The sequence below is a fragment of the Ursus arctos genome, unplaced genomic scaffold (genome assembly GCF_023065955.2).
Source record: "Ursus arctos isolate Adak ecotype North America unplaced genomic scaffold, UrsArc2.0 scaffold_19, whole genome shotgun sequence".
NCBI classification, from domain to species: domain Eukaryota; kingdom Metazoa; phylum Chordata; class Mammalia; order Carnivora; family Ursidae; genus Ursus; species Ursus arctos.
In genome coordinates this window covers 49,118,519-49,144,215 of record NW_026622863.1, presented here as the reverse complement: position 1 = coordinate 49,144,215, position 25,697 = coordinate 49,118,519, and the positions used below count along the sequence as shown (strand labels likewise).

The following is a 25,697-nucleotide window of genomic DNA, read 5'->3' as shown; positions in this document are numbered from 1 at the left end:
TTTTAAGGTTGACTATATTCCATTGTTAAATATATACCACATTTTGTTTATCCATCCATCCATTCATTCAGTAGATGCTTGGGTTGCTTTTAACCTTCTGACTATTGTGAGTAATGTCACTATAAACCAATGTGTACAAACATCTCTTGGAGACCCTGTTGAGACCATGGGATATATACCCATGGGGCAGTTTGTTTTTCAGCAACAGCTAATCAGAGCAGCTGCCAAAACTGAAATTTTGTCACTTCAAGGGGGTGGAGAGCAGTGTTTCAATAGATCGGGCCCCTGGGTTTCAGAATGACATAATTACTTCCACCCAGGTGACTGTTCATCCTTAACCAAGGAAGTGGTTCTCGGTCCCACCTGCACATTAGGATTATCTGGGGAGTTTTTCCGCAAATATAGCGCCCAGGCCCCACCTTCAGAGACTGATTAATTGGTCTGGGGTGGAGCTGAGACATTGGGATTTTTACAAAATGCTCCCCAGATGATTCTAAAATGCAGTCAGGGTGGAGAACCCTGGAGCAAAGATCTGTGTGGTGTTTTTATTCCTGCTTCAATTCTTTTCCTGCCCTTCCTGCTAGAACCAAAGAACAATTAGGGTTGTTTAAAATACTTCAATTAGGGGCGCCTGGCTGGCTCAGTCAGTGGGACCTGTGACTCTTGATCTCAGAGTCTTGAGTTCAAGCCCCGCATTGGGCGTAGGGCTTACTTAAAAAACAAATGGGGGGGGGGCGCCTGGGTGGCACAGTGGTTAGGCGTCTGCCTTCGGCTCAGGGCGTGATCCCGGCATTATGGGATCGGGCCCCACATCAGGCTCCTCCGCTGTGAGCCTGCTTCTTCCTCTCCCACTCCCCCTGCTTGTGTTCCCTCTCTCGCTGGCTGTCTCTATCTCTGTCGAATAAATAAATAAAATCTTAAAAAAAAAAAAAATAGGGGCGGGCACCTGGCTGGCTCAGTGGAGTGCCTGACTCTTGATCTTAGGGTTGTGAGTTCGAGCCCCATATTGGGTGTAGAGATTACGTAAAAATAAATAAACCTAAAAAAGTGCTTAACTAGCAGAGCAGGGGGATGGTCAGTGAGTAGGAGTAAGGAACTGAGTTTAGCTGAGTTTATTTTTATTTTTTAAAGATTTATTTGTTTATTTTAGAGACAGAATGTGCTATGGGAGTTGGGGGGAGGGTGTCAGGGGAGGAGCAGAGGGAAAGAGAATCTAGAGCAGACTCCCCACTGAGCTTGGAGCTTGGATGGGGGCTTGATCGATCCCACAACCCTGAGATCATGACCTGAGCCTAAATCCAGAGTCAGATGCTTAACCCACTGAGCCACCCAGGAGCCCCTGGGTGAGTTTATAATTCTTGAAGTTGGGTAATAGGTACATGAGTGTTCGTTTTACTTTTCCCTCTATTTTTGTATATGTTTGAATTTTTCCACTAGTAAAAGTTTTTTATTTTTATATTTTTTAAGATTTTATTTATTTATTTGAGAGAGAGCGAGAGCACGAGCTGGGGCGGGGTTAGGGGAAGAAGGGGTAGAGGCAGAGGGAGAAACAGCTCTCCGTGGAGCAGGGAGCCCGACATGGGGCTTGATTCCAGGACCCCAAGATCATGACTGGAGATGATTAACCTACTGAGCCACCCAGGCGCCCCTAAAAGAGTCTTTTATTTATTTTTTATTTTTTTTTTAAGATTTTATTTATTTATTCGACAGAGATAGAGACAGCCAGCGAGAGAGGGAACACAAGCAGGGGGAGTGGGAGAGGAAGAAGCAGGCTTATAGCAGAGGAGCCTGATGTGGGGCTCGATCCCATAATGCCAGGATCACGCCCTGAGCCGAAGGCAGACGCTCAACCGCTGTGCCACCCAGGCGCCCCTAAAAGAGTCTTTTAAAACCCTCATTTTATTTTTTTAAAATTTATTTTATTTTTTTAAAGATTTTATTTATTAATTTGACAGAGACAGCCAGCGAGAGAGGGAACACAAGCAGGGGGAGTGGGAGAGGAAGAAGCAGGCTTCCAGCAGAGGAGCCTGATGTGGGGCTCGATCCCAGAACGCCGAAAACCCTCATTTTAAAGTCCTGAATCCCAAACTCTTGAACTATGCTGCGCTACCTTCTGATCCCAGGGGAAAATGCCCGTGACAGGCTCGAATAACCTCTTTGCACAGGATAGACATTTGGAAGTCTGAATAACCATGCTGCAGAGAGTTATATCAAGTGTCTGTTGGATAAGCCTTTGGAAATAAACACTTCGGCTGAGTTGTCTTATATTTTTAAGCAAAATGTGCATGTATCATAGAAATAAAAATAAAGGGAGTCAAACTATTTTGAAGGGCTAAGACTGATCCTTTGCATTAAATGATTTATTAGTTAATATACTGACCTTGAAATGACCCTGAAGATCCATGGCATGTAGTCATTTCTAATTGGTTAGGGAGTGACCTGATCTATTCCTTGTGAGAATGCAGTAACTTTTGTAAAATGATCACTTTGTGGAAAGAGCCCTCAAAATCAAGCAACCTGCCCTATAAATTACTTTCCCCTGCTCTTCTAGACTCATTAAACATCTAAAAGAGTCCCTTTTCCTTTTTTTCTTTTTCCCAAAGATTTTATTTATTTATTTGACAGAGAGAGACAGCCAGCCAGAGAGGGAACACAAGCAGGGGGAGTGGGAGAGGAAGAAGCAGGCTCCCAGCGGAGCAGGGAGCCCGATGAAGGACTCGATCCCAGGACTCTGGGATCATGACCTGAGCCAAAGGCAGACGCTTAACGACGGAGCCACCCAGGTGCCCCTGAAAGGGTCCCTTTTCCCACTCCCCCCCCTTATACTTTCCTAAAGCTTATTGAGAAAATTTAATGTAATGGTATATTCTCAAATTTGGGGGTATACATGTTTTTAAAAACTTTTTGTATTAAATAAAATTCGCATAAAAGAAGAAATTCACATAACTTAAAAGTAACCATTTTATTTAAGTTTTTTTTTTTTAAGTTTGTTTATTCAAGCAAACCTACACCCAATGTGTGCTTGAACTCACGACCCTGAAATCAAGGGTTGCACGTTCTACCAACTGAGTGAGCCAGGCGCCCCTAAAATTAACCATTTTAAAGCGAACAGAAGTGCCTGGGTGGCTCAGTGGGTTAAGCTTTTGACTCTTGCTTTCAGCTGGGGTCATGATCTCAGGGTCCTGGGATCAAGCCCTGCATCGGCTCTGCGTTGGGCATGGAGCCTCTCTCTCCCTTTCCCTCTCCTCCTCCCCTGCTCTCTCTCTCTTAAGAAAAAATAAATAAAGTGAACAATTTGATGGCGTTCAGTACATTCACCAGGCTGTGCAACCACCCCCTCTTTCTAGTTCCAACACATTTTCATTACCCCAAATGTGGTAATATACATCTCGTAAATTCCCAGGTCTGCCATGACTTTGCTATGCACATAATTCCAAAACTGGAAAAGTTCAGCATTACAGTTTAATATAACAGTATAAATAGCTCTTTCCATTATTTAAAAACTACCACTAATTTTGTTCATTAGCCCCTGTTCTCTAGAGCCAGTAACAGCCCCCTCATTATTGTGATGCCCAGAAAAGTCCCCACAAACTTCCAAAACGCCCTCAAGGGAGCAATACTGTCCTCTCGGGAACCAGTTGACAACCCAAAAATAAAAACAAATTTCCCACGATAATTCCCAAAATGTCCTCTAGGGGGCGACATCATTTCCTCGAGAACCAAGTGGACCAATGCTCTAGCCTGGCCTTCATTACCAGCCCCCTCCCCATTTCCCAATAAATCCAGGGTTGCATTAGGAAGAAACAGGAAATAGCTATTGGGTTGGCAGTCAGCAAGATCCCACATACCATAATGCCTCTCTTTGGTCAATAGTCTCCTCCTTTCTTCTCTAGTTATTTCCAGAGGCTGGAGTCAGTTTCTGGTGTTTCTTCCACGTGGTGTGATGACTTCTCTGTAAAGCTCCCCTTATTCACGGTGTAAAGAACACACCCTAGAGCTTCCCCTATAACTAAAAAAATAAAATCCTTGGCCAGAATATTGATGTTCCCAGAATAGAAACAGGTACCAGGGAAGCGTTGGTCAGACGTAGGGCCATCACAGATTTCATCTCAGAAAAACACAAGGATCTGCCAAGCTTAGAGACATTTTGGAGGTCCAGAGGAAGAATTTTGTTATTTGGGGGATATTTTCTTTCCTAAAATACAGGGCAAGTTGCTAAAACTTGCAACTGTCCTCTGCTCCCCACCACCACTACACACACACACACACACACACACACATATACACACACAGAAAAATCCACATTGTTTGGTGGCTCTCTTGGAATTTTTTTTTTAAGTCTTTATTTATTTGATAGAGAGCACACAAGCAGGGGGAGCAGTAGAAGGAGAGGGAGAAACAGGCTCTCCACTGAGCAGGGAGCCCGATGTGGGGCTCGATCCCAGGACTCTGGGATCATGACCTGAGCCAAAGGCAGTTGCTTAACCGACAGAGCCACCCAGGCACCCTGTCTCTTGGAATTTCAGAGGCAACTTGTATCAAGGGTGGGAGATTTTCTCTCACTCATCAGCCAAGAAAGCTCTAAGGCCGCTAGGGCCGCATGCAAGAGAAGTTTCTCTAGATGTATTGCCCAAGGTGTATTGCAAAGGACTGCCATTTGGTCTTTAATCCAGTCATCCAGGGGTTCTCAAAAGTGACAAATATACTACACTTTATGTGACTGTTCTCCTACTGATGGGCATTTAAGTAGTTCCCAATTAGGGACTATTTTTTTTTTATTAGTGCTGCTGTGAACATTCTTGTTCATGCCTTTTGGTACATATTTGTTAGATATATACTTTTGGGTGGAATTGTTAAATCATAAGGCAGGCTTATTTTCAGCTGTAGTTTATACTGCCAAGCCATCTTCCCAAGTGTTTTTTGTGGGTTTTTTTTAAGATTATTCATTTGAGAGAGAGAAAGAGCATGAACAGGGGGGAGAGGCAGAGGGAGAAGGAGAAGCAGACAGCAGGGAGGCCAATGCGGAACTCGATCCCAGGACCCAATCCGAGGACCTAGAGATCATGACCTCAACCAAAGGCAGACGCTTAACCATCTGAGTCATCTAGGTGCCGCCCCCCACCTTTTTTAAAGATTTCATTTTTAGGTTATCTCTACACCCAATGTGGGGCCTGAACTCATTACCCCCAGATCAGTAGTCAGACGCTTTTCCCACTGAGCCAGCCAGGCACCCCTTCCAAACTGGTTCTAAGGGAGATACTATGTTTCTCCTCTACTCTAAAGCTCTATACTTCTGTACTCCTGTCACCAAATGCTTGGAGGTTTTCTTACAGCAAGCAGTTCTGCAACTGGGGGATACCGGCTGAAGTTCCACACTGCAATTCCGTGCTGCTACTATCTCCCTGGAGTTAGCAGGCGATCCCACAGGTTAAGAGCTTGTTGTCATTAAGACAGCCCACCCCCAGCCTCGGCCTTGAAGTGGAAGCACTTCTGATTGACTGGCTATAAATAGGAGGGTTCCCACGACCTCTTCTGGTTCCATTAACTTGCTAGAGTGGCTCAGCAGAACTCAGGAAAACAGTTTACCTACTAGACTACTGGTTTACTACAAAGGGTATTAAAGGATATGAATAAAGTCATTCATGAGGGAACCAGCAGAAAAATACAGCTGGTTCAAGCTGGAGATGAGAAGTGGGTATGTACAGACAACATAAAAAAGAATGCTGGAGGGGCGCCTGGGTGGCTCAGTCGGTTGAGTGTCTGATTCTTGCTTTCCGCTCAGGTCAGGATCTCAGGGTCATGAGAACCAGCCTTGTATTGGGTTCTGTGCTCAGCGGGGAGTCTGCCTGAAATTCTTCCCCTTCCTCTCCTTCTGCCCCTTCCCCAACTTGTGTGTGTGTGCACATGTGCTTTCTCAAATAAATAAATCTTAAAAAAAAAAAAAAAAAGAATGCAGGAATTAGGTTGGAAAGTTTGATACAAAACTGATTAAATATCATTCAAGGTTGTCTTTTCTGCGAGACAAAAACCATTTGAAACTTGAGAGTCCTCCTTAACTTTTCAGAGTCTAGACCTTCATCAACAAATAGTAAGTCAAAGTGACATCTAGAGGGGCGCCTGGGTGGCTCAGTCGATGAAGGGTCTGCCTTTGGCTCAGGTCATGATCCCAGGGTCTTGGGATAGAGCCTGGCATCGAGCCCCGCAATAGGCTCCCTGTCTCTCCCTTTGACACCCCCCCCAACTTGTGCTCTCTGCTCTCTCTCAAATACATTTTTTAAAAAGTGACATCTAGAATGTCAGAAGGGCTTGACAATTTTAGACAGCGTTCTAGTAGGACACTGAAAAGGCATGGAGAATCTTCCTGCCTCATGGGATTTGCAGATGTTCTCATTTTTTCTTTCTTCTTTTTTTTAAGATTTTATTTATTTGAGAGAGAAAGTGAGTGAGAGAGAGCAAGCGGGCACAAGCCTGGGTGGGGGAGAGGCAGAGGGAGCAGCTGACTCCCAGCTAAGCAGAGAGCCCCAATGCGGGACCTGATCCCAAGACCCTGGGATCATGACCTGAGCCTAAGGCAGACGCTTCACCGACTGAGCCACCCTGGTGTCCCTCTCATTTTCTTCATTACCCAAAAGGAGATGGCCCTCTAGAATTCTGGAATGGCCTGCTGAAGCTTCAGAGATGGCACCAGCTGGTGACCACAGCTTGAAAGGACGGGGTCCTGTCCTCCATGCGGTCCAAGGTCTCCACAAGTGTTGTTTCATCCATAGCTAGAATACACGGGGTTCAGAAATCAAGGCACAGAAGAGGAAGGACGATTTGCAGTATTTTCTTTTCCATTCTTATAGCCCTGCTCTACTAGTCTTGCGTTAAAGAAAACTTCTGGACAATTTCGTTAAAAGCATTGTGCCAACATTTTATTACAGTCATGCATGCAAGGCGGAAAAAAAAGATCTCTTGTGGGTGAATGAGAAATTTATTCTTGGTAAGGACACTTGATGGGGGAAGAGAATGGTTAAATAACCATCATGAAATTAGACACTAGATCCAGAAGAAAAGATTGAACATTGTGAGTCTTGACTGGCAGGCAGTCAGCTGTCAAGTGGGTGGACCACCACCAGTTTCCCAGAACAAATTTCATACCACCAAAATTCACTCAAAAACGGCTTAAATATATTTTTTAAAGGTTTTCTTTATTTCACAGAAAGAGAGCACAAGCAGGAGCAGCAGCAGAGGGAGAGGGAGAAGAAGAGGGAGAAGCAGGATCGCCGCAGAGCAAGGGGAGCCGGATGTGGGACTTGATCTCAGGACCCTGGGACCCCAAAGGCAGACGCTTAACTGACTGAGCCACCCAGGCACCCACGGCTTAAATATTTTTATCAGGAAATAGAATTACCTCACTGAAGGAGGCTGTAAATTATTCTTACAAAAGGCTTAAGTCCCAAAAAGGTTTGGGACATTTTTTTTTGGTAGGGTTAATATACCAGGAAGTGACTGGGTGCCTTCACCTCCAGATTTATCTTTCACACCGGTTGAGGGTTTTTTTTTTTTTTTTTCCTGGAACCCAAATCGTCCTTCCCTTGGCCATGTCTGAAATAAGCTATTTCCTCCGCCTGGAACTTTCTCTTCTCCTTCCTATCTCAACTTGAACAACCCCCCCTGGGCGCCCCCTCCCCTCCACATTAATAGAGGCTCCCTTTTAATTACCAGGTCGTTGTCCACCCACCCCCCCCGCCTTTGGTCATTATCGGTTTTTAAGCTCCAGGAAGGTAGAAACTGTTCCCATCGCCCATCACAGAGCTTGGCATTGTTCAAGGAGCTCATAAAAGCACTTAACAAAGATCCTTGGACTTAAATAGGACTGAACGAATTTTTGCAGGAGGCAATGGAATGCCAGCACTGATCAAAATTCTTGAGGCTCTATGGTTAATACTATGATTTTGAGACAATTATTTAAACACCAGGATTCAGTCTGCGTCCACTAAATGGGAGTAGTAATTCCTCCTAGTATAGCTGCGAGGGTCAAAGGGCTTTACGTTTGCACAGTTTGAACCCGGTCAATCGCTCCCTTGTGAAGCATTTTTGTTGAGAGCCTTCCCGGCACCACGCTCTAAGTTCTGAAACTTCCTGGAGGAAGTACCAAGGCCCGCCCCTTTCGCACCGCCCCAGTGACGTCACCGACCGAGGTCTCTAATGACGTCAGCTCCGGGCCGGCTCGGCTCGATCCTCCCTTACTCCGGAAACCTACAACTCACGGCACCCGGCCTCCAGCTTTCGGTTATTTTTTTTCTCTTCGTAGCCCGAATCCTTTTCTTCCCATTCTCCCACCTAAAACTTTCGGCTCTTCCCGCCTTCCCTTAATCTGGCAATTTCTGGTTCGCTTGCTCTCGGGCGAATTTCCCACTCTTTTACTCTGCTAATCGCCTCCCGAGCCCCGCCTTTCGGCCTTTTCCGTCTCAATCCCTCTTTCGGCTGGTTCCGCCTCCTGCCACTCACCTCGGACACCGCCTTCGGCTCCTTCCGGATCGTCTCAGTTCCTTGTTTTTCTCCCCTCCAACTCCGTCCCTGTCCGCTTCGGCTATCTCCGGCTCCCGCGGCTTTCCATCCATCCTTTAGCCACACCCCCATCATCACCTTCGGCTCTTTCCGCCTCCCCCCGTCTCCCGCTCAGCTACTCTCGGCTTTTTCCGCCTTGCCTCGGCCTCACTCTCTCCCTTCGGCTCTTTCCGTCGCCCTTCGGGAGAGGGCCTATGCCCCTCTCCTCCACGTGACGCAGCCTCCGCCTCCGCCTCCCAGTTCCCCCTCCCACCTCGCCCTTCCTCCCGCCTCAGCCTCTCGGCTCCTCTGGGCCGAGCCGCCATTTTGTGTGAATTTCTGACTGCGGCGGGGGCCGAGCAGCCGGGGCACCTAGAGCGGGCAGACAGACAGACAGTCGGCCCGTCTCCGCGGCCCGTTTCCTCTCTCCCTAAAATCCTTTTTTTTAACCCCCCTCGCTCGCTCTCCTCTTCTCCCCTCCCCCCTCGCTTGCTCCATCGCGCGCGGCCCGCGCTAATTACACCCAACCACCCACCAGTGTCCGTGTCCCCCGGGTCCCCCACCTCCGGGCCCGCGGGGGAGGTGTGTGTGGGGGCTCTCGCCCCGATGAGGGCCCCGCGCCCGTGAGCGAGTGACCCCAGGGGCGGGCTGCGGAGAAAAGCGGCGAGCGGCCCGCCGAGGCCTAGGCCGCGCGGCCTACGCGGAGGTCGGCGCAGAGGTGATTCCGAAACCGAAAAAATATATACCCATTCCTATCAGGAGCCCTCAGAGCTGAAGTGTGCCCCTCCCGCCACGCCCAAGCAGTCCTTTTTCGTGCATTAACATCCCCTCCCCCCCAAAGGAACTATGGAGGCCGCGCCCGGGACCCCCCCGCCGCCACCATCAGAGTCGCCGCAGCCGCCATCGCCGCCGCCGCCATCAACGCCTTCGCCTCCTCCGTGTTCCCCCGACGCCTGCCCGGCCACCCCGCACCTCCTCCACCACCGCCTCCCGCTCCCTGACGACAGGTCAGGCCCCCGGCCCGGCCGGGGCAGCGTCCCCGGGGGGAGGAAGAGGAGGAGGAGGAAGGGGGGCGGCCGCCATGTTGGGCCGGGCCGCGGAGGAGGAGGAGGAGGAGGAGGAAGGGCGGGGTCGGTGGGTGTCTCTCGCTCGCTCGCTCTTTCTCGCTTGCTTTCTCTCCCGGCCTCATGCGTTTCCCCCCCCTCGCGGCGCTCGCCCGCTCTCCCTCGCTCTCGCTCTGTCTTTTTTGGGCGCCATGCTGAGGGGAAGGTGAGGAGGCGCCCCCCGGACCCCCGCGCCCGCCCGCCCGCCCTGGGGAGGGGGCGCTGGGGGGGGGCTGCGGAGGCCCACGGGGGTCCTGGCTGCCCCAGCGCCCGGAGCTGGCAGCCATGGGCCCGCCTGCCCGTCGCCTGGCTTTGGGGAAGGGGATGGGGGAGGGGCTCCCGGACCCTTTTGGTGGGGGGGATCTCGAGCAGTAGCCCCGCTCTTAGGGGGTTGGAGTTGGGGGTCTCCCAGCTCCTGGCAGTATCCTTTCTCCTGGGGGAGGTGTGCCCTGCCCTACTTGGAGAGGTACCCTAGTTTTCTTAGGCAGAAAGTGGGGGTTCGTTCAGTTTTTTCTCCATCCTTTTAGCGGGGGGGGGTCCTTGGGTGGGGGCACTCGCACTTTTTTTTTTTTTTTTGGCGGGAGGTGCTTCCTAGCTATACCCTAGAGGGCAAAATTGGTGTGGGGGGGCGGATCTTTAGCCCCTTCGATGGAAGCCCCTGCCTCCTCTGGGGAGAAGCCCCTTCCCCGTGTTTTTCCTAAAAGGCAGGGGTCCTCTGATTTTTCGTAGGTAGGTGATGCGTTTTTGGCGGGGTGGGGGGGGGCGAGGTTTGGTTTCCCTGCCTTGGAGGGGAGAGGAAGTTGGTCTCTTCTTTCTCATGGGGTTCCCTCCTCTTTCGGGCTGAAATGGGGCGCCATCCCTTCCGGGAGAGAAAACAAGGGTTTTTTGTCCTTTGGCAGGGGGTGAAAGGGAGCGCCCCCCTTCCCCTTTATTAAGTGTGAAATGGGTTCGCCCCACGCCCTTCTCTGGAGGGTGATAAAGGCGCCAGCCCGGCGCGTTTCAGGGTGAGGTTGGGGCCCCTGTTTCCCTTGCTCCAGCAGAGGGTTGGGGTGCAGGGTTTGCCCTCCCTTTCCTGGTGGGGCAGGGGAAGAGGTGTCCAGAGAGTGGATTTGGAAATGGAAGGAGGTTTTCCACCGGCAGGAAAGGCATTCTGAGGAGGAGTGGGGGTGGGGAGGGGAAGAGATCGCGCTGGACAGATGGCTGCCCCACAGCAGCCCGGGCTGGGGAGTCGCTTGAGGACCCTCCCGTAGATAGGGGTCTTAGCTAGGGCTTCCTTGCCAGGCACCACGGCCCCTTCTCCCCACTTCCACCTCCCCTTTTCCCTTTCTCCTTCACAGACCATACTTTGCCTTTTAAAAGAAATGCCACCCACATTCAGAGACACAAGTGCAGCAGTTTGGTGAGCTTTTACAAAATTTTTTTTTTTGTTTTCTGTTTTGTTCTAATTAAATGTATCGTCCTGGGAATCGCAGCCCATCGCAGCCTGCCTCCAGTTCAAGGAAATAAACAGATTAGCAAAGGTCTGTGCGCTAAGCCCACGTTGGGCTTCCGGGCCCCCTCTTGGGGGCAGGTGCATTACTCAAAGGTGCTTACACGCTTTATTCGACCTCTAAGGAGTTCTCTTATGTCAGAAGTGTATGTCTTACAATGGGTTGGGATGGTAAGTAGCCTCTTTTATTGAGTAATTCAATTATCTCCCTCTTTTTGTCCCTTTCCTGCCTGCCTTCCTCCTGCCTTTAGACCAAAGTGATGCTTGAGTGAATTTATATGTTCGAATCAGGATTCTAAACCCAGTTGAGCCCTTTAAGACTTGCACATCCTTTCGATCTTTAATTTTTTTAATTTGTCGTACACAGTTTTCTCAAAGGAAAAAAAAGCGTTACTGTAACATGACAAAAACTTATGTAAAAGGCCCATATGTTTTCAAGCCCTTGGTATCCCTCTCCGTTTCAGTCCATTGCTTTGTCTCCAGCCTTCATCTTTGAAGAAAGTGGATACTTCAGGTCCATTTGTAGGAGACGAGGTTAACTGAATTTGGTTTATGATACTTGCATTCGAGTTAAGGTTCTCCCCCCCCCCACCCCCACCCCCAAAAAAGATTGTGGTTCAAGTAGATCCAATTTGCTCCTTTTACTCCAATGTCTCTTACGGTGATGGACGTTTAAATTAAGCAAGTCATTTGTAAAGTACTGTTTAAGCACCAAATCTGTAAAGCGTGTCAAGCCCCAATCTCCTCTCCCTGTCTCCACTGTTCCTTTGTTCGAAAGCACATGCCTGACCGTGAAAAGTTGATGCAAACACGCCCAGTCATGGTGGAGAGAACACTTCCTCCAGCCCCCTGCCCTCCCCACACATACAAGATAAAAACAGCAACAGAAATGACTTGCAGAACCAAACACTGTACTTCTGATGTGTTTTACAAGCATAAGTTCTTCCGTTAAAAGACAAAACACGTTGAAGTTCCATTTTCCGTCTTGCCCACTTTTGGTCCCTGATGTACTTTGGTAGAGAAAACTTTTTATAACACACAGCCCAGTTTTCCCCTCCGAAAGATCCTGTTTCCTTTTTTTCCATTCTTAGGAGAAAAAAAAGTTCACTCACGTTGGGATGAGGAACCGCAAACTGCAATTCAGTGGGCCACTGGTTTTATTCTTTCTCTCCATATACTCACAACCTAACTGCTGTGAAGCGGTGATCTTAGGTATGTAAAATCAGTTGTGGGAGGAAAAAGCATCCACACAGTACGGTATCCTGCAAAAAAAAAAAAAAAAAAAAAGTCTGAAGCACAAACTTAACACACCATCCAGTGCACAGGGTCAGCCGAAAATGAATTGCATTTATTTGAAGTTTTCCCTCCTTGGTGAAATTCCTCCTCCAGGAGCCAAGTGCAGAAACTGGATGCTAACAGGTGAACCTTGCAAGTGTCGAGAGCGACTAAGTTGTCGAAGGATGCTTGTTTAACTTTACTTGAAAATGAAGTGTGGAGGAAATGGGATTTCTTTTGTAAGTGAACATTTTCACAGTCATTCATTGAGCTTTAAAGTATTTCCCCAAACATTTTAAAAAGTACTCAGGCATATCAACACAAGGGTTTATTGTTTTTTCGTTCTCAAAGGACTCTCCTCCCATGAAAACCCAAGAAGCCCCAGTAATTATGTCAAACTGTACTTCGATGGTCTTTGTTTTTGAAATGTCACAGTACTGCCTTTTTTTCCCCCCCTAAACTGATGTACCAGTACTAGTTAAAATTCAAATTAATGGATGTTGCAAAAAAAAGAAAAAAAAAAAGGGTGTCACTCAGAATCCCTGATTTAACAGCACCTCTTAGACACTTGCAGTCTTTAAAATTGTTGTATTCTCTGGGGAGAGGTTTAATCAGAAAGCAAATTAAAATATCCCAGTAGAAGTACAACCAGTTATGACCATGAAAATACGGATATTCTGTTCTGAAACCCCTTTATTTTTTACTCTCCTCAAATTCGTTCTTCAAAAGAAAACTAGGATTCCCCCACCAGGGCTTTCTGATTCAGACACTGTCCTATCTCCCAGATGGGGTTTCGATTTGCTCGGAAGGTTAAGTTTTTGATTCTTGACAAGCCAAGATTTTTAAGTACAGCCAGCTCTTCTAGAAGGGCGCTCCCGTGGCTTTCGCTTAGGCAGGAAGGCTGATCCCAAGGGGGGACTGTTTTGCACCTGTGGAACTGAAGGCTTTCCTACCCGTTAGCCTCCCTGGCACGTTAGAGCTGAATGGTTGACTCTCAGTTTGTTTCAATCCAGTTGAATGTAGACAATTTCATATTGAGCCGGTTTAGTAATTTATCCTTAAATAATGCCTCCACCTCTGCTCCTTTCTCTTAGATCTTTTCCCTGCCCCAGTAGGGGAGGAATGGATGTCTCAGGGTGGCCTTATCTGCTCTTCCCCTCCGCTAGGTTTTTGTGGCTATTAAGTCCCTAGAACCACCTCCTATAAGCCAGATGCAGTTACGGCAAATACGTGTGTGGTGAAAATCGCTAATTATATCCAAGCCTCTTGGATAGCTCTAGGTCCAGCCATGTTCCAGAGAACCTGCTTTTTGGTCCCTGTGGACCCTGTCTAGTACCAGAGCGATGGGTTCTGACCCAGGGTAGGAAGTTGAGTGGCAGAGTGATTCCGAGCAAACAGTAAGTGAACGGCTGAGTTTCTAAGCAAGGTGCTTGCCCATACCTTGGCAACATAGCTCCTGCCACAGTAGGAGACGAAGGGCTGGTTTCTGGGGTTCCTGGTAGTTGGCATTTAAGAGGTTGATTCAGGCATCCCGAGGAGCAGTCTGCTCGTCGGTGGCGGGAGTCTCGTCAGAATCAATGATTTGAGGCCAGTTTCATAATTAAAACCTACTGGAGAGAGTGGGAAAGCTGCCTGTTTGGGTGGGCCTCTAAAGTTCATTTGGTGAAGTCCAAGGTAAAACTGGGACTGTCTGCGGGGAGCCAGATTTTCCTGGATTTGGCTTTCCAAGTGTATCGGCCTCGTCTTTGCTGCGCAGCGATTTTGCTCTGATGGTTACTGAAGATGGCAGTCCCGGAGGCAGGGCGCAGGGTTTCTTAGTACTGACGGGGGGTTACGTGGGTGGTTTCTACATTCTGCCTCGATCAGCTGATGACAAAACGAAGACATGGCCCCTCGGGTGGTGTACGCTTAGTCTCATCCTGCTATTGGAATAATTTTTTATTCCAATACAGGATATTTGCTGGGAGCGTAGTTTGCTTCCCTTGGCCACATTGCTCAGGGTAGAGAATCCTTCTCGTACTTTGTGTGTGTGTGTGTGTGTGTGAATTTGTATCTGTGAGTTGGTGACTCAGCTCCCTATTTGTAAGGCAAGTGGTGACATCTTCTGAACGTCGGAGGTGGCAGCAGGATAGGAAGGAACAGTGTGGCCTTTGGAGACAGATAAGGTTGTGTTCGGGCCTGGCTCTCCCTGCAGTGGGCACTGAGCATAATGCCCGTTTCTCAGGGTCAATGCGGTCAGGTGGGCATAAACAGGACGCCTACACAATGCCTGGCATTCAGCAAACCTCGGTTTCTTTATCTTCTTGCTATCCCTACTAGCGAAAACACGAAATAGAATTTATAGTCTGGTATGTAAACAGAAGTAAGCATAACATCTGTGTTTTTGGGAGAAGTCAATTTATCTTCTACCTCGTAGGTTTCTGGTCAGTGTCTTTAATTGCAGGGAGCAGGTCGGGGTGGAAACTCTGTGGAAGCCATCTTAAGGCCTGTCTTGCTTGCTCTCGATGTCCTTATTACAGATGCCAGCGTAGTCACGGCATCTCGAGCTTGTGCTGACGACCTTCCCGTGTTCATCTTTGGCAATTAGGATCTGAGTCTTGCTACGACCGTGGTAGGCCTCCCGAGGGCTGAGAAAGCAGCGCTGTAGCGCCTAACCCACCGCTGACTGGTCACACCACCTGAAACAAGTCCTTTACCTACATTCTCCAGAGTCTTGAGAAAGGAGCAAGACCTGTCCTGGTGCCCGATTCCCCTGCCCCTTGGTAATTTGGCTGAGTCAGTTAAAGGTTTTTTTCATTGAGCAGTCAGGCTCGTCCCGTGCTTTTCTTGGAGCAGGAAAGTTTTCAGAGTGTGCAGGGAGTTCTCTCTTAAGCACTTTATTTAGATATGGGCAAAGGTTGTCACTGCCTGCAGCAGGCCTCGGGTTTCCTCCCCATGTTTGACACCTGCAGCTCTGGCCACGGTCAGGGCTTTGCTGCCCCTGTGGCAGCTCTGGATACCTAACTGCGCACTAGCTGCCTTAGAAGGGAACTGCAAGGTGAGCCTGAGTGGCTGGATCCCAGGTACCAGGCAGGTCCGCCAGTTCCCTCGTCCCTGTTGTCCCTGCCAGGGGTCCTAGAAACCGTAAACTCCGGAAGCGTAAAGCCTAGAGGGTGTGGATTCGGTTTGTTCGCTCTAAGCCAGGGTCGGTCCTCTTGTGGTAGAGAGATGGTGGGGAGCAGCGAACGGCGCGGACGTGGGACTCAGGCCGGTCATGTGGGACTCAGGCCGGTCGTACGGGACTCGTGAGTCATTGCTAGTCTCCCCAAAGGTGTGACAGGGTCTTTTGTGCAGTGTATGAAGGGCAGAGATCGCCTGCCAGGGACCTTCGGAGTGCTTCGTGTGTGGTAGCTCACCCCAGCCCTACACTGAGAATTTGAAACAGAAACGAAGTCACTTGTCCAAGGTCACAAAGCTAGGGAGTGTGGAGACAGAGTTAGAACCCCGGCAGCCTGTACCCAGACCCACGCTCTCTACCCAAATGCCGTCCTGGAGCTGACGTTTTCAGACTGCAGTGTGCAGCCATTAGTAGGACATGAAGTCCCATCTATTGATTTCTCTCCTGCATTTGAAAAACAAAGAAAGGATTTGAGAGGAGAGAAAAAAGCAGAGTACGGTGGAGTTTTAAAGCCGCTCTGGGAAACTTGTTTGAGAGAAATGTAAAGGAGGAGATGTGGGTCAAGGTCAAAGTTTAAAAGCCACTGCTGGTGGGGGGGGGGACGACACACAGCCTGTGGCTCTCCGATCAAAGCCTGCCCGCCTGGCTTTTTTTTTTTTAATTCCAAGTAAAGTTTTATTGGAACATAGCCACGCCCATTAATTTATATGGTCTGTGGCTGCTTTTGTGATGAACAGCAGAGTTGAGTAGTTGGGACAGAGACTCTATGGCCCTCAAAGCCCATATTTATTTTTCAGCCCTTTAAAGAAGAAGGTTGCTGGCCCTCGTGCACTGCTCTGATGCGCCTACTGCCCGCGCGGCAGCTGCCATGATTTTGTTGTGGTGGTAGTGGTGGTGGGTGGGAAAGCACGAAAGGGAATGCAGGCATTGCCTTTAAAGTCGGTCCGGACTGGCTGGCCCAGTCAGTAGAGCATGCATCACTTGATCTCGGGGTGGTGCGTTCGAGCCCCACCTCGGGTGTAGAGATTACTTTAAGAGAAAAAGGTAGGCCTCCGAGAGGGTGGGGGGGTGTGCTGTCCCTCGGTGACCTGGTGCAGCTCCGTCAGCCCTGTGTTCCACTCCTTCCAGCGCACGTAGAGGCCCAAGCCTGGGCTTTTGAACCTTTAAATGGAAGGGCTTTTCATTTATCAGAAGTAACTGGAGACTTCTTGAAGCCAGTGTGGAAGCGGAGCGCAGCTAACACATCCCTGTTAGGGCCCGACCCCAGGGAGCTGGGGCCAGACGTGAGTAACACTTGGTTCAGTGTCCTTTGCAGGTGGCTAGGGTTATTGCCCTCGTCATTTTCCTAACAGACATCAGGGCTTAGGTTTCCTTGGGATTCCAGGCCTTGCCATGGTGGGGCACACCAGCACAGTCCCAGGAACTGTAGCTTCTTGGCAGTGGAGGGGGGCCGCTTCTCTGGGGGGTGCCGATTGCTGGCCACTTTGACCTCCATTGATGCGTCGATCACGTATGGGCTTTTGTTCCCCTCTAGCCTCTCAGGAGGCCCTCAATAAACGCTCGCTGAATGAGTTTTCGATGAAAGACAAGCCCTCATTCACCTCCTTAGAGTTTTAGGTAATCCGGGTTACTGCCTGGGAAATGGTCCAGTGTCTGTGTTGACACGGCTGACAAGGAGGGTGTGCAGAGCTGGGGTTGGTGCTGGGTTTGTGTGGAATGTATCCCAAGCGCCCAGCCAGTCTGAGCCTGGCCCTGTGCTGGGCCCTTGGAAGGTCGGGTGACTCCCAGCCTCTGATGTGCCCTCCGGAGCCCACAGTTGACTGGAAGTTCACAAAGTGTTGGATACAGATCACTGCAGTTGTCCCTGAATCCTTTAGCGGTGTATGAACAACGAATCTTAGTCATCCGAGGCCCGGTTTCTTTGAAGTTGAAAATATGAATACTTTGTCTTCGTTGCACGTACGTTCGTTAAGTGGAACCAAACGGATTCCTTCAGAAGAACTTCTAGACAAGGAAGAGTCTTGGCTCCCAAGTTCAGTGATTCGGTTTTCCTTTCTGGAATAATAGAGATCAGCCCTCCTTGGATGAGAACCAGCATCTTTCCAGCTGTAAGCAGTCTGAAGCATGGCTGGCATGAGAAGGTAGTTAGGAAACTCTGTTGCCAAGAACCCAATTTCATAGATTCATGTGGCAGGAAGAACTTGGATCAGATAGATAGATCTCTTTATCAAGAAAAGGAGCCGTGTTCGGAGTGAGTGGGAGTGGAAAAATAGCTACTCAGGCAAAGGAGATGACCCTAGACTCCGTGAGACTCCTCTAGCCGGCCAGGTTTTTTCTCGATCAGTTTGTTTGAAGCTCGACAGAAATGCTCTAATCGGTTTGTGTGCTTGGACCAACCCCAGTGCGGATGCCACGCCCTTTGGGATGAAGTGTTCCTTCTGGTGTTGGACAACTTGGGAATTTCCTTCTCTGGGATTCCCCTTGCTTTCTGTCCGTCTGGGGAGCAGACCCTGTACTTGGGTTTTGGCTAGGATTTTTGGACCTTTCTGTGCACCTCTTACTCCCTGAACTATCCAACCTTTTTGGTCAGGGTTTCGAATGTTGTCCCAGTTCCTTTATTCGATGTTGGAAGGACTGTATTTGCCTTGTGTCTTTGCATCCCGATAGTTTTCCCTCCTAAGGACTTACCCTGGGCCAGGGTAGCGCTAAGCACTTGGTTTACATGGTCTCAGGAAGTTCTTGCCCTGAAAATTCATCTGTCCCAGAGGTTCTGTCACTGCCTTCGCGCTTAGCAGTTGAAACCCTGGGGCACAAGAGTGTTAAGGACCTCGCCCAGTGTCTTAATACCTCCATTTGGCCTTTCCTGGGATGCTGTTTCATTGTATCTGTTTTCTGTGCATCTGTCTTATGTTTGCCAGCCCAGTTACGAATTTCAGGGCATGGGTTCTGTCTGTTGGCCTGTCGAGTTAATTATTCTCTTCCAGGTAATTGCTAATTACAGTGTTAAGAGTTGGGCCTGGAGTTGGAGAATCCAGGACTTGTTCCAGTTTTGCTTCTTCTTGCCGTGACCCCATAGGCAAATTTCTTTTCTCTGAGCCTGTCTCTGACGGGATGCTGAGGACCCATGACCAATGTAGGTTTGTTACTGTGCCTCAGCGCCAGAGGAGTAGAAGGGAACTCAGTAGTAGGGTGCCTGGCGTGGAGGCTGCTGATACAGAGTGTTCGTAATGAATACTTCCTCCTGCTTTTGGTGTATAAGGCCCTGGGGTATCCGTGCAGGTTTTGTCATTGCGGGAATCAGGGCAAGAGGTAGGGCCTTGATGAGGGGTGATGGAGCTTCCTCCCAACCCCTTTCCCTGACCCCAGACTCCAGCTCTCTGCCTTCCTTGACAGCCTGTCCTCACCCTGCTGAGGTTGTCCCCACTCAAGCCATCCTTTTCCTTTTTTTAAACTTACTATGGAAATGTTCTGGCTTTTCATGAGAGGATAAAAGCCATCATCTACCCAGTTTCAACAATTTTGTACATTTTGCCAATTCTGGTTCATCTTGCTACATCACCCATCTGCCTTGAGTATTTTATTTTCTGTTTTTCACTTTATTTTTTTTAAAGTTGTTATTTATTTGACAGAGACAGAGAGCACAAGCAGGGGGAGTGGCAGGCAGAGGCAGAGGGAGAAGCAGACTCCCTGCCTGGCAAGGAGCCTGATGCAGGACTTGATCCCAGGACTCTGGGATCATGACCTGAGCTGAAGGCAGCCACTTAACCAACTGAGCCACCCAGGCATCCCTGCCTCGCATATTTTAAAGCAGATCCCAGATTTCACCTCATTTCACCTGCAAACTCCAGCACATATTTCTAGCTTAAAGATCTTTTTTTAAATAGAACCACAAAACTGTGATCCTCTCTAAGAAGATTAACAGTAATTACTTAATATCTGAAATACCCAGACCTGGTTCAGATTTCTCCGTTATGGCCCACATTGACTTCTGGAAGTAGGTGTGTTCCTATCCGGGTCCCAGCATCGGCAGGCTCTTCTGCTCGCCTCGTTGAAGTGAGGGGCTCAGGGTACTGATGGTCGTTGGGCTTCTCTTCTCCCGTGCTTGGTTTGTGTTTGGCTGCTCGGGTGGCTGGTGTCTGTGACGTGGGCAGGTTACCACGGAAGTGGTGTGATGTCACAGTCTCTTGTGACCCCACCTGAGAATGTTGAGGGAAAGGGAGACACAGAACCAATTTGCTCTTGATTTCTGGTCGATGAACCTAGGTAGTAAGGACACTGAAAAACATGTGCAAGACCCAGAGGCTTATTTCTAGAATTTCCTGCCTCTGAAAATCCCTCAGTGAGGTTCTTCCCCACCCCCTGGGGCTGCTCCACCTCGGCGTCAATGGAGGGAAAGGCTCTGTGCCTTCGCCCCTAGTAAACAACTGTCCCACACGGTTGGATTTGGGGACTTCTGCATTTAGGCCTGTCGTTAAACATTTGAAGAGGCAGAGCCTCCTTGTAATTTTGTAATTTTGTCCCTAGTTAATAGGTCATTCAGAGCCTACCCAGGCAATTTGTTGAGCGCTTGGGCAGTTAATGATCATAACCCTGACCTTCACATTAACCTAGCCGCCTCTTGTCAAGGGCTCTCATGATCTTCAGGTAACAGCCACTGCTTCCATGAGTTTCCATCTTTTTTTTTTTTTGTCTCCCCACCCCCCCCCCTTTTTTTTTTTCTGTAAATCAGGTTGAGCCACAAACCTAGGCCCCTTCCAGCTTCCATCCAGATCTCTTGTCTAGAGAATTTCCATGTTGGGAAGCTTCATTTTTTTATTTAAGGGGCCTTTGTCCATTCTTCCTGGGGCTCAGCTCTCCCTGTGCCTTGCCTTTCCTGGTCCGCGACTCAGTTACTTTCTCATACCAGCTAGATTAGAGCTGAGGAAGGGCGAATGTTGGTTTGTCCGTTTCAGCAGCAGGATTTGTCGGGAGAGGACTGCGCATGCACGGTCGGGCCAAGTGAAGCAGGAACTAGTTGGCCAGCAGTTAGCAGTAGCCCCCCGCAGGGGTGTTGGCCGTAGCTTCTCCGTAGAGAAGCCACTTTCCAGTGAACATCCGGGTCAGTTTAGGGTTATCCATGCGAGGCACGCTCGCGGTAGCTGGTTCTTAAAACCAGTGTCTACTTTTTGCCTCGTCGTTGGTGCCTTCCTCGTGTCAAGGGCTTTATCCAGAGTATCTCATTTAACCTGAAAAAATCCTTGTAGGTACCACAGTTATCCCATTCCACAGACGGGAAAACCAAGGCTAGGTTAAGTGTATCCAGAGCGCTGCTAGGGAAGCAGCAGAGCTCCTTGTTACTCGCCTGCAGAAGGAAGCCGCAGCCCAGATCTGTAGGCTGGCGGATAGGGCCAGCCGACTTTGAATCATGAGATTTCTTTACCCAGTGCTATTTTTGCCAAGCCCATGGTGTATGATGAATTCAGCACTCTCCTGTGCCCCGTGGAGTGGCCAAGTAGGCAGTCCTTAGAATGGGCATCCAGATCTGGTCTTTGACCCGAGAGGAGGAGCTGGCTGTCACCAGCTCTGTGAATGAAAATTTAAATGCCCTGGAAGCTTAGTCCCGGAAGCTCGAGACAGATCTGACCCCCAGCAAGTCATTGGCCTCTGCCCATTCCCTCCCTGGCTTGGTTGGCTTCCCGTCCCTAATGGCCCTGGCAGGCCGACCCCAGTGCAGCCATCCTGGGACTTCGCCAGTCCGGGCTCTGGGAATAAGGTCGTCCCAGCTCTGGCTGACGCTGCAGGCTTTCTCCTGCGTGCTTGTCTCAAGAGGGCTTGGCAGGTCTAGATTGAAATGATTAGCGCGACGGGGCTTCCCCCACTTTTCTTGAGGGATTATGTCACAGTCTATTAGGCGCGCTCCCTCGGTGTTTAATCCCACTCTGACATGGGTTTTGCTGGCAGTCTGTGAAGTGGCACCACTGAAGCCCGACTGCTGTTTGTGGAGACTGCTTTTGTGCGGGGCGTGTCTGTGGTCCCCAGGATTTCTGCCCCTGTCCCAGTGGGTTTGGTCCTCTTGTCTTTTTTTTCCTCTTTCCCCTCTTAAAGGAAAACAGACCCCCTATTCACGCTGGACATTTAACTGGGAGTTCCCTGCGGTAGCAGAAGGGCACCCCCACAGGTGACCAGAGGTTAGCCCGGGGCTCCGAAAAGTTTGAGAGCACAGCATGGCCAGACGGTGCTGAAAATGCACAGTGGTCACCGGAGTGTCCCTGTCTCTGTCTCCTCCAGTCTCCCGTGTCCACCTTTGTAAGTTACCAGCGATTGGTTTATACTGTTTATTTTTCAGTTTCTCCTACGTCTGTCTCAGGAAACAAAGTTGTAAGTGTTCACTCCCCGTTTTGTAAAAAGTTGCGTGGTAGGTTCTCACTGAGCCCAGATATTCTGGAGGTGTTAGTACAGATAACGCAGAGACTCCCTCTTTGGCCCAAAGTCTTCATAGGGTGGATTTGAATGCTGTACTTCCTGCTTTGGGAAGTGCTTTGGAATGAAAAGGCGGCCTTCGGGAATCATTCTGTCAGTGGTCAAGGCTTTGGAGTTGCTCAGATGGTCTTTGTACCCCGCCCCCAGGTGTTAGATGTAAACCGGCCTGTGCATTCAAGCAAGCCGGTGTGTGGCAGCAGGACGGGTGGTGGCCTCCGGTGACCTTGGCCAAGACCTTTTTCTGCCCTGTCCTGGTGTCCTTGGCCTGGAGTGGGCAGAGGTGAGGGAGTGTCTGGACTGTCTGCTCCTGACAAGTCCCTTCACCTATTCTCCCTTTGAAATCCTCCCGTCTCAAACAAGACAGTTGGAGGGGTCTTGCTATTGGAGCCTTATTTTCTCGAATCGGGGCTTCCGGGAGCCTGGGCAGTTCTTGTCTTCCCGTGTTCCCGCCACCCCTTCCTGCCCTGGGATTCTGGGTAATTTTTACCATGTCCCTCTGCCCTTTTTCCTTTCCAGACTGTTGTCAAGAGTGATGCTCTTTTTAGCTTTTCTTCATGGAAGGCCAACCTCTCTCTTTCCGGTTTGTCTCCGGGCCTTCCTCAGCTCCATAATGTCCCTTTGTATGGTCTGGCTGCCTCTCCCTGTGTTTTCTCCTGAGGTGTGGCGACCTGGCCTGCCCACGGTGTTCCCAACAGGGACACGCATCATGTTTGCTCCAGGAACACCCCCCCCCCGTGTTGCCCACAACTCCAGGCAGCAGGGAGTATGCCATGCTGCCCTGTAACAGCCACTCCCTCTGGCCAGCTCACCAAAAAGTTCCCCAGTTGGGTGGTACTTGTACTGTGGGCAAGGCCACTCCAGCCCAGGCAGCTCCGTCCCACACCCTGTTCTGTGGGCCACACCCAAGCCCTGTGCCGGAAGGTGCCTCACTGGTCAGGAATGCTGGCTCCTCCCAGCTTTGCGCGAATCTTCCTGTGGGGCTGACCACTAACCCCCCCCCAACCTGGTGGTTTGCAAGGAAGCCACAGGAGGCGCCCATGGGTCACCTCCCTGTCTCCTTCCCTTTGAAACATCAGAACAAATGTGAACAAATTGTGTCTGTGAGAGCTGCCCTTGACCTCCGCTGGGGTATCCGTGGGTTTGGGGCCACTTGGGTTTTAAGCTGACCTGACCCCATTGCATTTCAGGGGATGAGAGTTAAGAGAGGCTCCTCTTGCCGGCATCCTTCACATTTGGGGAGTAGCACCACCCAGGGCGGACAAAGGGGGTGGCGCAAGTGACAGGGCATGAAGGGCTGTGGGAGAGTCACCATCGCATTGTTTTTCCACATGGCCTGCTAGAACCTGCAGGGGCCCTGGGGGCCCGCTCACCTGCTAGGCTTGTTCTCACACTGATCCTGGTCTCGGTCTCGTCTGAGCAGCGAGCTCTTTTCTGCCTGGATTCATTCCCTTTGTGGGTAGCCTTTTTGGGTCCCACGTTCATTACGCCACTGTTTCTGTTCTCTTTGTCTTTGTTTGGGGGCCTAATTAATAGGGAAGGAAGAAACTTTTTATATTCTCACCCATACTCTTCCATGATCGTGCAGGAGGAACGCTGGGAGCTTTTTAAGGATTTGAAAATTTTATTTTTTTTAAACCAACTCCTGTACTTGTGAGAACTGTGTCTGTGGGTTTGGCTAAAAACTGGAATCTTTTTCCAGTTGCTTCCCTTCTTAACCCTATTCATCCCCTCCCCTCCACCCTCCTCCATAGATATTTAGATATTTAGAATGTCCTGTTGGCAGTGTCTGGAGAGTACTTTTATTTTTTAAAGTACTAGGGATGGGGGGGGCGTGGGGGAGGCGACAAAGTCAGGGAATCTGTAGAATGGGGAGCAAAAAGGGATACCTGGGGTCAGAGTAGTGGGGTGGGGGGACCCCTTCTGTGGGCACTCTGGCAGCTGTTACGGGACGACCTCAGGAGGGGTGTGGGGCCTGGGACCCTTCCCTTCCCCCTTCCCCAGTGGCTCGGTTGTCCACCAACTCCCCAGCCCAGAGCTGTGCAGCTAAAGGTGTGGGTCAGACTTGGAAACCTGGAGACCAGAGCCTATCACTAGCGCTTCTTTATGGGGCTTTAGTAAAATACATTTCGCATCCTCAGGTGCAGTCCAGGCCTGACCGTGGGTAGGCCAGGAGTCTGGGGGCCACCCCTGCTTCAGAGCCACAGCCCTGTCTCCACTGTCCACCCACCACCCTCAGCTCACAGGACTCCTCCATAGGGCTGGGGCCACGCCAGTGACCTCAGGCCACTGTGCACCACAGCACTCGGGGATGGACACTAGTCCATGTTGCCTGAGGCAAGCAGCCTCTGTGGCCAAGTAAGCTTTGGAAAGGCTCTCACATGGGGTTATACAGGTTTCTCGACGGTAAGACTTCTGGGAACTTCTGTTAGAGCCTTAAGCACTGTAAAGCCCAGGATGGGACTTTCCTCACCTCATTTGACCACAGAACCTTGTCAGTTTTCTTCTTAGAACCCTAGTCCTTCGGAGCACTTTGAGAAATCGTGGCTTAGAGTCGTCCCTATATCAGTGGCAGTACCTTTAAAATCCAGTGGTGTCGGGCCCCCACCCGCTGCCCCCGGCCGGGTTACATGAAAGCAGCTGCAGTCCTTTTGGGGGAGGATGCAGGGTGGGACGGGAGGCAGTGGTCCCCACTTCGTCCTGAGGAAGGCCTCGCTCACAGCAGTTGGGCTCCCTGTTCCTGTCAGCCGTGGCCAGCCCAGAGCCCGCGGACGTCTCCTCTCACACCCAGGGTTCATATTGGTTTTGGGGTTGGTTTATAGGGAAGATGGTGAGTTGGAAGAAGGTGAATTGGAAGACGATGGGGCCGAGGAGACCCAGGACACCTCCGGAGGGCCCGAGAGGAGCCGGAAGGAAAAGGGGGAGAAGCACCATAGTGACTCGGACGAGGAGAAGTCTCACAGGAGGCTGAAGCGAAAGCGGAAGAAAGAGCGGGAGAAGGAAAAGAGGAGGTCGAAGAAGAGGAGGAAATCCAAGCACAAAGTAGGTCCCGGAGGGCACGCTGGGGCCGGGCTGCCTGGCAGTGGGCCTGGCCCAGAGCCCCAGGGGCCGAGCTTGCCTCGGAGGCCAGAGGGCACTCTTAATGGTGCTGTTTATTCCTTCCCCAAATTGGATAAAGAGCTTTTTTTTCCCTTAAAGAGTTGGTAGCTCACGCTCTACTGCCACTAAATGCCCCTAGGTGAGGTGTTTCTCGTAGCGCTGCAGAGCCCTTCCGGCACATTCCAGCAATGTTTGTGCCTGGGCTGACTCTGCCAGAGTGGCAGCCTGCAGCACAGTCACTGAGTTCACTCTCCCTGTCACTGCAGCGCCATGCCTCTTCCAGCGATGACTTCTCTGACTTCTCAGACGACTCGGATTTCAGTCCCAGCGAGAAGGGGCACCGCAAGTACCGAGAGTACAGCCCCCCGTACACATCGGTGAGTAACTGCTGCTCAGGGGCCCCCATGGAGCTGAGAGTGGGGGCCAGGCCTGTGTTTGCTGAGCACTTGCTGTGTGCTGAGCACTCTTGCACACTCTTGCACGGCACTTTACGTGGATTTTAAGCCTGCAAGATAAGATCCTGTTTTTATCCCCATTGAACAGGTGAGGAAACAGCCGGGAAGCCAGCCAGGTTGCAGCCCTGTAG

At 50.2% G+C, this 25,697-nt stretch overlaps 1 protein-coding gene and 1 long non-coding RNA gene across 2 annotated transcripts in view; one reads left to right on the top strand and one right to left on the bottom strand.

The window, feature by feature from the left end:
* Window positions 1-2,945: 2,945 nt before the first annotated feature.
* Window positions 2,946-8,780, bottom strand: LOC130544142 (uncharacterized). The gene is made up of 2 exons (XR_008960160.1): window positions 8,494-8,780; window positions 2,946-6,767 (listed from the first exon to the last, which is right to left on the bottom strand). It is a non-coding gene; the product is annotated as an uncharacterized LOC130544142 (long non-coding RNA).
* Window positions 8,781-8,833: 53 nt separating this feature from the next.
* The window catches only part of ZC3H4 (zinc finger CCCH-type containing 4), a 41,055-nt gene continuing 24,191 nt past the window's right edge, over window positions 8,834-25,697 (top strand). The window contains exons 1-4 of the mRNA XM_026481976.4: window positions 8,834-9,250; window positions 9,374-9,539; window positions 24,835-25,054; window positions 25,378-25,488. Coding sequence (XP_026337761.2) covers window positions 9,379-9,539; window positions 24,835-25,054; window positions 25,378-25,488 — 492 coding nt within the window. The 5' untranslated portion in view covers window positions 8,834-9,250; window positions 9,374-9,378. The remainder of the gene's footprint in view (window positions 9,251-9,373; window positions 9,540-24,834; window positions 25,055-25,377; window positions 25,489-25,697) is intronic.